We start from the raw sequence: 15330 nt of genomic DNA, 5'->3' as shown, positions 1-15330 counted from the left end.
CGGTAAATCTCTGCGTGATGGCGGTAAATTTCTGCGTGATGGCGGTAAATTTCTGCGTGATGGTGGTAAATCTCTGCGTGATGGCAGTAAATGTCTGCGTGATGGCGGTAAATCTCTGCGTGATGGCGGTAAATGTCTGCGTGATGGTGGTAAATGTCTGCGTGATGGCGGTAAATCTCTGCGTGATGGTGGTAAATGTCTGCGTGATGGCGGTAAATCTCTGCGTGGTGGCGGTAAATGTCTGCGTGATGGCGGTAAATGTCTGATTGATGGCGGTAAATCACTGCGTGATGGCGGTAAATGTCTGCGTGATGGCGGTAAATCTCTGCGTGATGGCGGTAAATGTCTGCGTGATGGCGGTAAATGTCTGCGTGATGGCGGTAAATGTCTGCGTGATGGCGGTAAATGTCTGCGTGATGGCGGTAAATGTCTGCGTGATGGCGGTAAATCTCTGCGTGATGGCGGTAAATGTCTGCGTGATGGCGGTAAATCACTGCGTGATGGCGGTAAATGTCTGCGTGATGGCGGTAAATGTCTGCGTGATGGTGGTAAATCACAGCGTGATGGCGGTAAATGTCTGCGTGATGGTGGTAAATGTCTGCGTGATGGCGGTAAATCACAGCGTGATGGCGGTAAATCACTGCGTGATGGCGGTAAATGTCTGCGTGATGGCGGTAAATCACAGCGTGATGGCGGTAAATGTCTGCGTGATGGTGGTAAATCACTGCGTGATGGCGGTAAATCTCTGCGTGATGGCGGTAAATGTCTGCGTGATGGTGGTAAATCACTGCGTGATGGCGGTAAATCTCTGCGTGATGGCGGTAAATGTCTGCGTGATGGCGGTAAATCACTGCGTGATGGCGGTAAATCTCTGCATGATGGCGGTAAATGTCTGCGTGATGGCGGTAAATGTCTGCGTGATGGCGGTAAATCACTGCGTGATGGCGGTAAATGTCTGCGTGATGGCGGTAAATCTCTGCGTGATGGCGGTAAATTTCTGCGTGATGGCGGTAAATCTCTGCGTGATGGCGGTAAATTTCTGCGTGATGGTGGTAAATCTCTGCATGATGGCGGTAAATCTCTGCGTGATGGCGGTAAATCTCTGCGTGATAGTGGTAAATCTCTGCGTGGTGGCAGTAAATGTCTGCGTGATGGCGGTAAATCTCTGCGTGATGGCGGTAAATCTCTGCATGATTGCAGTACATTTCTGCGTGATGGCGGTAAATCTCTGCGTGATGGCGGTAAATTTCTGCGTGATGGCGGTAAATTTCTGCGTGATGGCGGTAAATCTCTGCGTGATAGTGGTAAATCTCTGCGTGATGGCAGTAAATGTCTGCGTGATGGCGGTAAATCTCTGCGTGATGGCGGTAAATCTCTGCATGATTGCAGTACATTTCTGCGTGATGGCGGTAAATCTCTGCGTGATGGCGGTAAATTTCTGCGTGATGGCGGTAAATTTCTGCGTGATGGTGGTAAATCTCTGCGTGATGGCAGTAAATGTCTGCGTGATGGCGGTAAATCTCTGCGTGATGGCGGTAAATGTCTGCGTGATGGTGGTAAATGTCTGCTTGATGGCGGTAAATCTCTGCGTGATGGTGGTAAATGTCTGCGTGATGGCGGTAAATCTCTGCGTGGTGGCGGTAAATGTCTGCGTGATGGCGGTAAATGTCTGATTGATGGCGGTAAATCACTGCGTGATGGCGGTAAATGTCTGCGTGATGGCGGTAAATCTCTGCGTGATGGCGGTAAATGTCTGCGTGATGGCGGTAAATGTCTGCGTGATGGCGGTAAATGTCTGCGTGATGGCGGTAAATGTCTGCGTGATGGCGGTAAATGTCTGCGTGATGGCGGTAAATCTCTGCGTGATGGCGGTAAATGTCTGCGTGATGGCGGTAAATCACTGCGTGATGGCGGTAAATGTCTGCGTGATGGCGGTAAATGTCTGCGTGATGGTGGTAAATCACAGCGTGATGGCGGTAAATGTCTGCGTGATGGTGGTAAATGTCTGCGTGATGGCGGTAAATCACAGCGTGATGGCGGTAAATCACTGCGTGATGGCGGTAAATGTCTGCGTGATGGCGGTAAATCACAGCGTGATGGCGGTAAATGTCTGCGTGATGGTGGTAAATCACTGCGTGATGGCGGTAAATCTCTGCGTGATGGCGGTAAATGTCTGCGTGATGGTGGTAAATCACTGCGTGATGGCGGTAAATCTCTGCGTGATGGCGGTAAATGTCTGCGTGATGGCGGTAAATCACTGCGTGATGGCGGTAAATCTCTGCATGATGGCGGTAAATGTCTGCGTGATGGCGGTAAATGTCTGCGTGATGGCGGTAAATCACTGCGTGATGGCGGTAAATCACTGCGTGATGGCGGTAAATTTCTGCGTGATGGCGGTAAATTTCTGCGTGATGGTGGTAAATCTCTGCGTGATGGCAGTAAATGTCTGCGTGATGGCGGTAAATCTCTGCGTGATGGCGGTAAATGTCTGCGTGATGGTGGTAAATGTCTGCGTGATGGCGGTAAATCTCTGCGTGGTGGCGGTAAATGTCTGCGTGATGGCGGTAAATGTCTGATTGATGGCGGTAAATCACTGCGTGATGGCGGTAAATGTCTGCGTGATGGCGGTAAATCTCTGCGTGATGGCGGTAAATGTCTGCGTGATGGCGGTAAATCACAGCGTGATGGCGGTAAATGTCTGTGTGATGGCGGTAAATGTCTGCGTGATGGCGGTAAATGTCTGCGTGATGGCGGTAAATCACTGCATGATGGCGGAAAATGTCTGCGTGATGGCGGTAAATCACTGCGTGATGGCGGTAAATGTCTGCGTGATGGCGGTAAATCTCTGCGTGATGGCGGTAAATGTCTGCTTGATGGCGGTAAATCACAGCGTGATGGCGGTAAATGTCTGCGTGATGGCGGTAAATCACAGCGTGATGGCGGTAAATGTCTGCGTGATGGCGGTAAATTATAGCAGACGTAAGGAGAAGGATTTAACGTTAGCGCTGACAGCTAACAAATGATGCGACGGTCGAGTTCGGGGCCAATGAGGGAAGCTCGTGGAGAAAGTGCTGGCGCCTTTTTATTGGCACTTAATGAAAAACAATTTATCTAAATCAGCAGCGGAGAGACTTCCTGGGGGAAAGGAGGGGGAGGGGCTCCTTTATTCTGTCAGTGACTAATGCAGCGCTGCGTTTTCTTCTCCTTTAAATGGAATAGACGAGAACAAACAGAGGTTTTTTGAGCAGCGCCGAGTTGCAGCACGTAAACATGGAGGAGGAGAATGTGGAGGTGGTGATAGAGTTAAAGAGGGATTTAATACTGCAACGTTAACAAATGAATGATTAAAGCTGGAAACGAGCGTCTGTGATTTTTGTGGAGGGAGAATAACTGGACTGAGATTTATAGCTGCTCGTGAGGAGGGAATAGTCACGTACTGGACATTACAGTACTTATTTATTTTATCATATTTTTGGTTTATATAATTTTATTAAATAATAATAAATAAATAATTGTAATACAAAAATTTGAATTTAATTTAGGTATAAAATCTCAAAATGAACAAAAAAACAACTGAGGCACTTTTGTTATGGTGATAAAAAGCAGAGTCACACCTTGAAATGAACCAAAAGACAGACTAATATATATATATATATATATATATATATATATATAAATAAACAATAATATTCAACACATTTAATGGTTTCTGCATAAATGACATGAGCTGTAGTTACGTTATAAGATGAATTTTTACTGCTGTCACATCATAGAGAAGTAAAAACTTCTCTTTTTGGGTAATCGTGAGAGAATCGCTTTCTGGCAAGAAACCAGAAGTGATCCAGCTTTAAAACACTCGTGCATAACTTCAAGTAAATCAGACCCCAACACACCCTAAAACCATTTAAAAAATCTACAGAAAGTCCATCAATCCTGGGTACACGCCCAGAGGCCATCTGATTGATTGACGGCTGTCGACAGCTCCTCAGGGGTGAGGGTTAGAGATCACAGTCAAGTCTGGCTTTCTTCTCTAACGTAATCCTGGGCAGAACACGTCACAGGATTCAGCTTCAAAGAGATTTGAGTAAAAGTCAACCGTGTGAGACCTCATTTCATTTTAGTCTGAAGAGATGTTTTTCCTGGAAGTGTAAGGCAACTAATCCCTTTTTTTATGTCCAACATCTCGTTTGAGACCAAAGAAGAAGGAGCTGGAAGCATCCGTGTCCTTTAATTGGATGAAGTGTGACCAGACCAAGGCCTCCTTCACCTTATGGTTCATAAAGTTCCTGAGCTCCAGCTTTTTCTGTCGTAGAAAATCTCCAGTGTTGGGATTTAGATCACTGCTGCCTCCTAGCTCAATGTCACTGTCCTCAAGAGTCTGAACAGTCGTCTTAATAGCAGTGTATGATGTGTATTGCTAACAGAAGGAACAAATTTGAGCTTTTCTATGATTCCACCATAATTTTTAGAAGCTACAACTACTTTTTTTCATCCTCCAATTTTGCCATAAAGTTTCCATGCTTTTGCAATAAGTACTATCCTACAACAGTTTATTATTAAAGTGCTGGTAAGAAATTGTCCTTTGTTTTAATGCTATGAGTAAAATGGCACTGGCCACGTGGAGATATCGTGCTATCAAAAAATTAAAACCTGTCAAGTCTAGTAGCACTGATGTTTCTGCAGATCTTTATGCATATTGACCAACATGTGGGTGTCAAATAAATCTATCTGGTTATAACCCACTTTAGACACTGAGGGTTGAGGATGTGGTCCCGTCACTAGTGTAATCTAACGTGCAGTTATAGTCACACCCGAGGATGATGGGATCGTGTAAAGCCAGTTGTAATTTCCTGTAAAGCTCTATTATTTCTTGACCGTGATTAGGAGCATAGATATTAATAAAAACAGTATCACATTATCTATTTGAGCCCTAACAATGAGCAGACTGCATTTGTGGTTGGTCTGGAACAACACTGCTGTTTGAGCCATGACTCAAAACACGGGGACCCTCCCACCATGAACCCCGTCCACCTTATGTGACTGATCACTATATGTTTCTTGTAGAAATACAATGTGACTCTTTTTTTGTGCGATAACTTCCTTGACTATCTATCCCTCCCTCCCCTCATAGTGATGGATCCTAGAACGTTATTCATCATAAGAGGGTTGGAAAGGAGAACCACGTGAAAAGAACACAGTACATAGAGACCAACACCCAGTGATACATGGTTTTATCTTATTTTTTAGTTTTTCTACTTGCTTTAGCTGTAGAAACCTTTCTAATGCTGTAATATGCGTCATTAGACGAAAGCGCTTTTGTTCATCGAGTAAATCCAGACCAACTGATTTCTTTAACACCTCCAATGTCCTAATAAACTTTTCAGTTCTTCACAATAATCCCTACTTTTTAGAGATTTGTTAAAAGTAAGATTAAAAAAAGAATGTATCTTTTCCAAAGTATGAAGATCTTATTGTGAACCTCTTCACTAACGGATGCACCATCAGTCTGATCCCTGACTACTGAGGACATCTTCCATGATCTGCTCATTCTCACAAACACTGTCAGTTCTCTCCCTACCATCTCCTTGTTCTTCAGCAGCATTACCGGTGTTCACCTGACCTCCGTCAGCCCCGCAGTGGGCGACAGTTTCCGTCTCATCTATTCCTGTGACTCCTACAGAACCAGCTGAGATGGTTCCTTGATCCGTAGCGGACCCGACCACAGAAACCGAGGCGGGTCGTGACACGTAGCCTGGCTGCGCTACGCTACGCTACCCCCTGCTTCCGCAGCTTGATCCATACTTTGTGAGGACTAGCTCAGCGCTTATGTCCTACATCCCCACACTCAAAGCACTTTAATTGACCAGAGCCAGCCTACACCATGTACACCTCGTATTTTACTCTGAAGGACACGTCAAGTGACATAAACATAAACACCTGCCTCCTGAGCGATTGTACGTGCTTTCATTTCACATCTTTGTAATCCAGGGTGATTACTTTAAATCCACTGTTATTTTTCCAGAAGCTCATTGGGAATAAAAGGTGGAACACCAGAGAAGAAGAAGAAGATCAAGCCACTAAAACCAGCCTCCTCCGTTTTATGCTTAACTTGTGTAAAATACAGTCCATCTTTTCAGCCACATGGGATCAATGTGAGGAAATCTGTGAACACTCCGTATCATCATCAAAAGACTATTTGATCCAAATGACATTTCCGCTCCTAATGAAACATTTTTCTCTCCAGTTAAGGAGGAATTCCTGTGACTATTTCATCATCGTCCTCCACAAAGACTCTAAATGTCATTAGCTGAAGCAAGTATGCTTGGTGGAATTCAGCCTTTATTGAATTTTGTAATAACTGCGATAGCTCCGGCAGAAATATCCCAAGCATGAAATTAGGAGTTGGAACGCCGCGGAGCTGTTAAATGTAAAATGAGAGAGTTGAGCTGGCAGCAGGAAGCTAAGAAGCTGATAAAGGAAATGACACGTGTCCACGCATGGCGGCGCCGCGCCTTGTTTGTACAGCGCATGGTTTCAGTTTAATCACCGAGCGCCGGCTTTGTTGGACGCTTTAGTTTGATTGTTTCTTTATTCCACAAACTGCGTGAAAAGGATTTAATACTTCAGCAACGCAGCCACATATCAATCGTTCTAGACGTTAAAATAAACAACAGGCCGTCAACTGCACAAACCATCATTTATTTATCTATTTATTGATTTCTTTAGGACGGAGTTTGGATTTAGACGACACAGGAAGTGAGCGGCTCACGAGCCACATGCAACTCTACGGTCTCTCTGCGTTGACTCCTCACACTAAGGCAGGGGTGTCAAACGGACCAGTTTGAGCTTAAGTGGGCCACAGAGTTTATGTGGGAAAAAGAGCAAATTCAACATTAATGTGCCCTGGTTTGCACGTTCACGTATAAATGATATATAAAGGATATATAAATGATAAAATGTATCAGTTCCTGCAGGAACTTCACTTAAATGTTCCCTTATTTTGGGAATTTGAGGAAACTTTGTGTAACAATTTGAGGAAAATTTGCCAGATTTTGGAAAAATTGAGAGTATGGCTGCAACAACGAATCAATAAAATCAATAAAAATCAATTATTAAAAGCGTTGGCAATGAATGGAAATGAATGTGTGTGTGCGTGCACGAGTGTTTGTGTGTGCGCGCACAAGTGTTTGTGTCTCTTGTCTTATCATTTTGTGTCTTGTATCGTGTCTTATCCTACCTTGTCTGGTCAAATTGTATTAAGTCATATATATTGTATCGCTGTCGCGTTGCATTTTTTCACGTTTTGTTTTGTCTGGTCTTGCCGTAACCGTAATTGTGTCTTGTCTTAACGTCTGGTTCTATCTTTTTTTGTCGTACAGTGCCATGATCGTTTGTCTTTAAATGTCATATTGTATCTTGTTATTATGTATCTTGTCTTGTTTTATCTTGGCTTGAAGCAGCACAACCAGTGAAACCATGACAATCACCCACAGGGAACAGTTCTACATATCAGGAGATTACTGTGTGTATCATTTCTGGATTATTTGTACTGATTAATCTCTTCCTCTCTGTGCTCTCAGATCATGCTTCTGACCGACCCAGAGTTTGAAAGCAGCGTCCTGGTCAGCACTGATGAAGGATCCAGTTTCCAGAAGTACCGCCTGTCCTTCTACGTCCTCAGCCTCCTGTTCCACCCCAGTGAGGAGGACTGGGCTTTGGCCTACAGCCACGACCAGAAGGTAGGACCCCTAGGAATCCTGATCATCATTCACGTCATTGTTTAGAACAATGAGCTATCATAGAAAATATATATTGTTTTGCGTGTTTGTGTTGTCATTTTGGGTTTTTACTGTCACAGTTAGTCAAGATAACAAGAAAAATAACCGAAAAACACTACCTTGCTATGACTATTGATGTGTTTTGGCCATGGCAGAAAGGGGCGGGGACTGTAAGCAACAGCTGTCAGACAGTCCATCAAACACAATCCTGGCTCTGATTGGTTCTTTTTGCTCGGTCGCGGTGCATTCTAGCAATCTGCCAAAGGCTGCAGGAGCAGCAGGGGGCGGGGCTCAATGAGTCTGTTTTTTTTCACTAGTAGTTTGATGTAAAGCTGTCCTTACATTGTCACAGCTTTAGTAAATATGACAAAAAAAATCACTTTTATAAGAGTTACGGACTGCACCTTTAAAACCAGAAACCAAATACTAAGAAAGGTGTATTTCTGATCGGTTTTATAATGAAAGCAATGATGGCAACATATTATATTGTTTTGTTTTTTTTTTTTTCACTACAACTGTAAACCTTTTTGTAGTGATTATGGAGCCATTTACTCAACCTCACTCCTTAGCTTTCAGAAACCATGACAAGAGCTTCATGTTTTAATCTCACCACACAGAGGAAACACACAGCCTCACATAAGTCACATTACTGGTGGAGTGGTGAATTGAAATGTTATTAATACATCAATGAATTAAAACAAAAATGTAATGTTATGTAAAACATGCACATGATATGTGATTAAAGGAACCAGAGGTGGTGTAATGAATCCACTGGTGATCCTCGTTTCTTGTGATCAACTTCCATGTGTGTTGATGGCTGCTGTTAGTGGCTAGTGGTATTATAACGTGCACAAAATATATTTTTACTGCCCTCAAAAATGCTGTAATTGTTTGCTGTTAAGTGGGAAATCGCAGAAGTTCTAACATCTATTGTTCCTCACACCAGTCAGTCACCAGTTTATTTGGATACTATTTAGACTGTAACACCATAAAACAAAACTATATTTTTATATGAGCTAAAACATCCACAGACTGAATGAAAACAGGAGCAGGACCAGAAAACTGCTGTAATAAATAAATCCTAAAAACAGAAAGAAAGAAAAAAAGTGTTTAACTGTTTGTTATTTTATTTTGTTTTTATTAAACAAAATAACCACAGAATGAATGGTACACGGAGTGTTCACAGATTCCTGTTAAACCTTGTTCATCTTTTTTTTGAAGCGATTAAATGAGTTTAAGATGTTCTCGTCCAATGTCCATCAATGATTTCTGCCTCCAGTCAAATGAATGTGTACGAGTGTGATGTCGACATCAGAGCGTAGCAGTTACATAAATTCATCTCAGGTCTGTTTGAATTTTAATTAAAAGCAACCTTCAGAAGCTAATCCACGAGTAGAGAATCCAAGGTGCTTCCGGCCCTACGGGGGGAAACAAACCCACAGGAGTCGGAGCCAATTGATGTGTCTCATTAGATGGTCCTCAGCTGTGAAGGCGTGTTAGCACAGAGCTGACAGCTCAGCGCTAACCAGACGCGCGTCGGCATTATCAAGACGTCTCTGTGATTTCAATCCCAGGTTCAGAAGGTCTTGGTGTGATTAGCTCAGAGTGTGTGAGTCATATCCTCCTTTTTACAATCTCACTCACAATGAGCTCCTGTAGTCGCTTTAAAGCGCTTTACACGGATATGATCCGTTTCTTAATTAGACCCTGATTCTCTCTTTAGCCTTAACACATCGGACTGCTGAGTCAGCAGTAAGAAGAGCAATACAGGGGTCACCGTGATGTGAAACAAATCTTCCTTTTCATTAAAAGTAAAGATATTTGTGATCAAATGTACTCTGGTTACATCAGTTCTTTATTCCATTGAAAAGTTAGTGTGAGAAACTCATGTCGTCTTCTCTTCATCAACGTGTCAGAGGTCGTGAGCCGTCTGTTCTGGGTTGCCAGATACGGCTGATCAATCAGCATAGAAATCCACCAAAATGTGGGCACAATAAAACCAACCTGGCAACGCATCAGTTGGACCTGTTTGTAAAAGGTTGAAATTGTTGCTCAAAACTTTATTTTATCTTCACTGTAAAGACTTTTATTGACATCGTCGGGAAAAAAATGGTGCAATGCATTGTGGGATGTGGAGTCCTGTAGACCAGGGGTTGTTTTTACCCTTTTTCTGCAACTACACAAAACTTGCCACAGTTTAACCTCTTTTAATCATTTTTTTCTTGCCATATTTTTGCTCCTTTTAATACATTTTTGCTACATTACTCCCATTACGGACACTTCTCCATCAAATTTCAATGTCTTTTTTCCACTTTCAAGACATTTTCAGCACTTATAAACCGTTTCCACCACTTTTCCACCTACTGTCACGTATGTTGACCCATTATTGCCACTTTTAACCTCTTTTCACCATATTTCATGCTTATTTTTGCCAATATAACCACATTCACCATTTCTCATGCTCATTATTTGCCAGTCTAAACTAATTGTTCCAATACAAGACACTATGAACCCTTTTTATTTGTTTCTGCCCACTCTAACCAATTTTTGTGGTTTTTTAAATCCCATTTCACCACCTTTCCCACCATTTTTGGTCACTTTGAACCCATTTAATTTCTGATTAAAACAAGGATTTACATCTTCTTGATGACTATATGCTATGGCGCAAATAATAATAAAATTCCTGGATAACAGTGGATAATATCCAGATGAATAAATAAATGTGGTTATTAATGGACTATCATCTTGCTGACTTTATGGATGGACCCCAAAAATCTCTCCTTTTATTCTCTCTTTATTTTCAGGGTTCCAGGATGAAAAGGTTGAGAAACACTGCTGTTTTTTTTTACTTTTTTCTTGTTGTGATTTCTTGTGTTTTTCACAAAAATTCTGCCTAAAAAGCACATGGTGAAGTTTTTAACCTTAGACTCTCTTGGTTTTTGTCTCTGTTGCTTTGATTTGTTGTTGTTATTGTATTTACGTTATTTTGGTGCTTTTAAAAAATGTTTTTCCTCTCATACATTTAATAAGTACCTCTTGTACTTGAACTGGTCACGTCTGGGTCCATATCGGGACAGATCAGAGGCCCTGTGGTGTTTTGTAGCCATTCTTGGTTCTCTTTTCGTGAGCTGATGTAACATTCAGGTCATCCGCCTCTTCCGCTGAATGATTACAGGTGTTATTTGGTGGAGAACTCTCAGTGACCTTTGCGAGCTTGTATTTCCTGATGGAGAGCCGTTTGCAGAGACAATTATCGCTGATGTAGTCCCAGGTCGGTGTAGCCGCTGCCAATGGAGGGACTGAGTTATGTAATCGCCCCGACACAGAAAGAGAAAAAGGCTTCACACGTGGAGGTTCTGTCCTCTCACAACTGTTTGTCATCAATCAGGTTTTTGGCTTCCAGCGTATATAGTCCCAGTCTGAGTTACCTGTGGGTTTTTATGGCTTTATAAATGGGTCGATGTCACTATTTTATATGGAAACTCATCCAAACATCACTGCAACTTGATTTTTTTAGGTTATATTCTGGAAGAAATGGGTTTAAAGGAAGCAAAGCTGCAGTGCATAACAAAAAAAACTGTTATTATTATGGCTGGGACTGGGAATGAATTAAGCTACACACACACACACACTCTCTCTCCCTTCCTCTCCCTCTCTCTGCCGGTCGTCCAAGTTTTTTTTTAATTCAACACACACGTGTGGAAAAAAAAAAATCACACTGATCATAAAAAAAAATTAAGTTGAAAAAAGAAAGTTATGTTGAGTGTGAAAACTCTTGTTCATTACATTTTACTTCATAATTGCAACCACGTGTTGTAATCATTGTTGCAAAACTTGTTCTGTAAATAGTTTGTTTGCTATCGTGATCAAAACCATTGATCTGAAGCTCAATGCTGATGCTGTCCTGTAAATAGTTTTCTAATCAGGCCTATATCTAATCTTCCTTTTATTTCAAAGATTCTTGAGAAAGTTGTGGCAGCTCAGCTCTGTGACTTCCTTCAAAACAACAACCTGTTCGAGGACTTCCAGTCAGGTTTTAGAGCTCAACACAGCACAGAAACAGCTTTAGTTAAAGTAACTAATGATCAACTCTGGGCTTCAGATGAAGGACGACTCTCAGTGCTGGTTTTATTAGATCTTAGTGCAGCTTTTGACACTATAGATCACTATATTCTACTAGAGAGATTAGAGGAATTACTTGGAATCACAGGGACTGCCCTAAACTGGTTTAAGTCCTACCTATCTGATAGGTACCAGTTTGTACACGTGAATAATAAGTCTTCTGTGTACACTAAAGTAAGCTACGGGGTTCCTCAGGGCTCTGTGCTAGGTCCAATCCTCTTCTGTATCTATATGCTCCCCCTTGGTAATGTTATGAGAAAATACTCTGTTAACTTTCACTGCTATGCTGATGATACCCAACTGTATCTATCAATGAAGCCAGGTGAGACAAATCAGCTATCTAAACTTGAGGCCTGTCTAAAGGACATTAGGGCCTGGATGGACCAAAATTTTCTTCTTCTTAACTCAGACAAGACTGAGGTCATTGTACTGGGCTCACGACACCTTAGAGAAACCTATGCTAGCCTAACTGCCCTAGATGGCAGTACTCTGGTACGAAGCACAACTGTTAGAAACCTTGGAGTTCTATTTGATCAGGACTTATCCTTCAACTCTCACATAAAACAAACTTCAAGAACTGCCTTCTTTCATCTCCGTAACATTGCTAAAATCAGATCTATCCTGTCTCAGGGCGACGCCGAAAAACTAGTCCATGCTTTTGTTACCTCTAGACTGGATTATTGTAATTCTCTATTAGCAGGCTGCCCGAGCAAGTCGCTTAAGACACTTCAGCTGGTTCAAAATGCTGCAGCACGTGTACTGACTAAAACTAGGAGAAGAGATCACATTACTCCTGTATTAGCCTCTCTGCATTGGCTTCCTATAAAATATAGTATAGAATTCAAGATTCTTCTTCTCACTTATAAAGCCCTAAATGGACAGGCACCAGTCTATCTCAAGGAGCTTGTAGTGCCATACAATCCCCCCAGAACACTACGCTCTCAAAATGCTGGCCTACTCGTTGTTCCATTTGTCTCTAGAAGTAGTATAGGAGGAAGAGCTTTCAGTTATCAGGCCTCACTTCTCTGGAACCATCTACCAACCACGGTTCGGGGGGAAGACACCCTCTCTACCTTTAAGGTTAGGCTCAAAACATTCCTCTTTGGTAAAGTTTTTAGTTAGGAACCAGCTCATAGCTCATAATTAAGATGCAATAGGCATAGACTGCCGGTGGGGGGTCTGGCATGCTCGGTTGGAGAGGGCGTTAAGAGAGAGGTCATTTAGGTTAGAGAGGGACCGGAGAGGGTCCCATTTCTCTCTCAAACACTCCCTCTATGTCTACTTCTTCCCTTGTGTGTTTGCTCCTGTTCTCCTTCTGGCTTTTGTCTTGCAGGTCCGTGGGATCCTCAGTGTGGAGTTACAGAGTCTCAACAACTCTGTCTCCACCCTTTCCTCTGCACACACCCAACACAGCATAACGTGGATGGCTGTTCATCATAGGAATGGGATCCACACAAGGTTCCTGCTGCTTAACAGAAGGTTTTCCTTGCCGCCATGATGAATTCATGTTGGGTGTGGGATACATATGTATGTGTATATACGTATATATGCATATGTGTGTATCCATAAAATGAAGAGTCCGTCCTTAAGACTGCTCTACTGTAAAGTGTCTTGAGATACCATTGGTTATGATTTGGCGCTATACAAATAAAAGATTGATTGATTGATTGATTGATTGATTGAATCATTTCTGATCAACCCATTTCAATTGCATTCCTAAAATAACCTACAGGTTAAAGCCCCACCTATTTCAAGACAACCTGACCCACTTCCAGGCTAAATCCCACCCACTTCTGGGTTAGGCCCCGCCCACTCCGTATACAGCTACTGATAATTCATATGGTATACAGATACAGATAATCCTGTACTCGCTCATCCCTACAAAAATGTATGCAAAAAAGAGTGTATTAAAATAGATACAGCTCAGTATGTGCTTCATTACTCTGCTTAAACAATAGGGGGCGCTGGGACTGCTTTAGTGATGCTTGTTTTGACTTCACAGTCTCTGGTTCAGCTGCACAGTGGCAAGAGAAGATCTTTAATCAGACCACAGTAATTAGTGACGATGCAGGAGGCGTCCTCCCTTTAGTTCCTCGTAGCCTGGTAGCCTCTTTTCCTTTGATTTACATTCAAACCTGTGATATTTGAGATTATATCAACAGAAAGTGTTAGAAATGCACTTTTAGTCCATTTATGGAAATCTGTAGTTTTTTCACCACTGCAGATGTCACTAACCTTGTTATTATTATTATTACGTCACCTAGTGGAAGTGCGTCTGATTGTTAAAACAACATAATGGCCTTTTTCTAACTCCTTTAGGAAGTCTCAACACCTTTCCTTAACCCTGTGACCTCATCCACGGGGTAAAGGTAAAGTGGAAAAGAGATATGAGGGACTATTTAGACACAGCCTTTGTGCAGGTGTGTTCTATCATTAGGATGTGGGGGCGGAGCCTGAAAGAGGAAATATTTTGTGTTTGCACAGCACTTCTTTTCTTTTTAACCCATAAATCTTTGATCCTCCTTCTTTTCCTTTGACTCTGTATAATTACACAGTCTAATTAGTGAAATACTAACGTGGCCTCAAGGTGGCAATGAACAAACAGGCCACACCCCCAGGGACCATGTTTCTCTCCATCAGAGAACACTTCACACGTGTCGGACACTTACGTTAACAGGACGATGTGTGACGTCAGGTGGATCAGCAGCTCAGAATAAAAGAACTGTTTGTTCTTAGAGTGTCTAACGATTGTGGGTTTGCATAATGCCCGCGATTAGACCAGACCACGACCTGAGTCAGCAGTTAGAATCCCAGCCCTGCAGAGGCTGCACGAGCCCGAGTCATTAGGCACAGCTGAATAATTCATCCTGTATAATCAACAGAACGAGGAGCTTTCATGTTACCTGGGGTCGATTTACCACTGAAAAACTCACGCTGTCCCGTGGGAAAATTCCATCATTCCTTCTTTTTGTTCAAACAACGCCAAAAATATTGTTGTTGGAGCAGTTTCTCCTTCATGGAAGCTGAAAGTTATTCTTCTGAAACCAGAGAACACTGTATTCATTAGGTCTGGGCGATATGGACCAAAACTCATATCTCAATATTTTCCTCAAAATGGCGATATACGGCAATTATTAACAACTAGAATATTTGCGTTTCCTGAAGAAAATGCAAGTGAGGATGCCCGCGTCGCACTGCATTAGATTAGCATTATCTAGCATTAGCATTAGCTTAGCATTAACTTAGCATTAGCATTAACCTAGCATTAATATTAGCCTAGCGTTAGCAATAACCTAGCAATAGCATTAGCCTAGCATTAGCACTAACCTAGCATTGGCATTAGCCAAGCAATAGTATTAGCTTAGCATTGCTATTTGCCTAGCATTAACATTAACCTAGCTTTAACATTAATCTAGCATTGCCATTAGCC

General features: G+C 42.3%; 1 protein-coding gene across 3 annotated transcripts in view; it reads left to right on the top strand.

The window, feature by feature from the left end:
* sorcs3a (sortilin related VPS10 domain containing receptor 3a) overlaps window positions 1–15330 on the top strand; it is a 109229-nt gene that overhangs the window by 35260 nt on the left and 58639 nt on the right. For all 3 annotated transcript variants that reach the window (XR_003674392.1, XM_028451735.1, XM_028451727.1), the window contains exon 3: window positions 7581–7739. Coding sequence is in view for 2 of the 3 variants with exons in the window: in XM_028451735.1 (XP_028307536.1) it covers window positions 7581–7739 (159 nt within the window). In the remaining variant the exon portion in view is untranslated. The remainder of the gene's footprint in view (window positions 1–7580; window positions 7740–15330) is intronic.

Source organism: Gouania willdenowi, chromosome 1, assembly GCF_900634775.1.
Source record: "Gouania willdenowi chromosome 1, fGouWil2.1, whole genome shotgun sequence".
Classification (NCBI taxonomy): domain Eukaryota; kingdom Metazoa; phylum Chordata; class Actinopteri; order Blenniiformes; family Gobiesocidae; genus Gouania; species Gouania willdenowi.
Note: the sequence above shows the minus strand (reverse complement) of the source record. Positions and strands in the feature narration are given on the sequence as shown.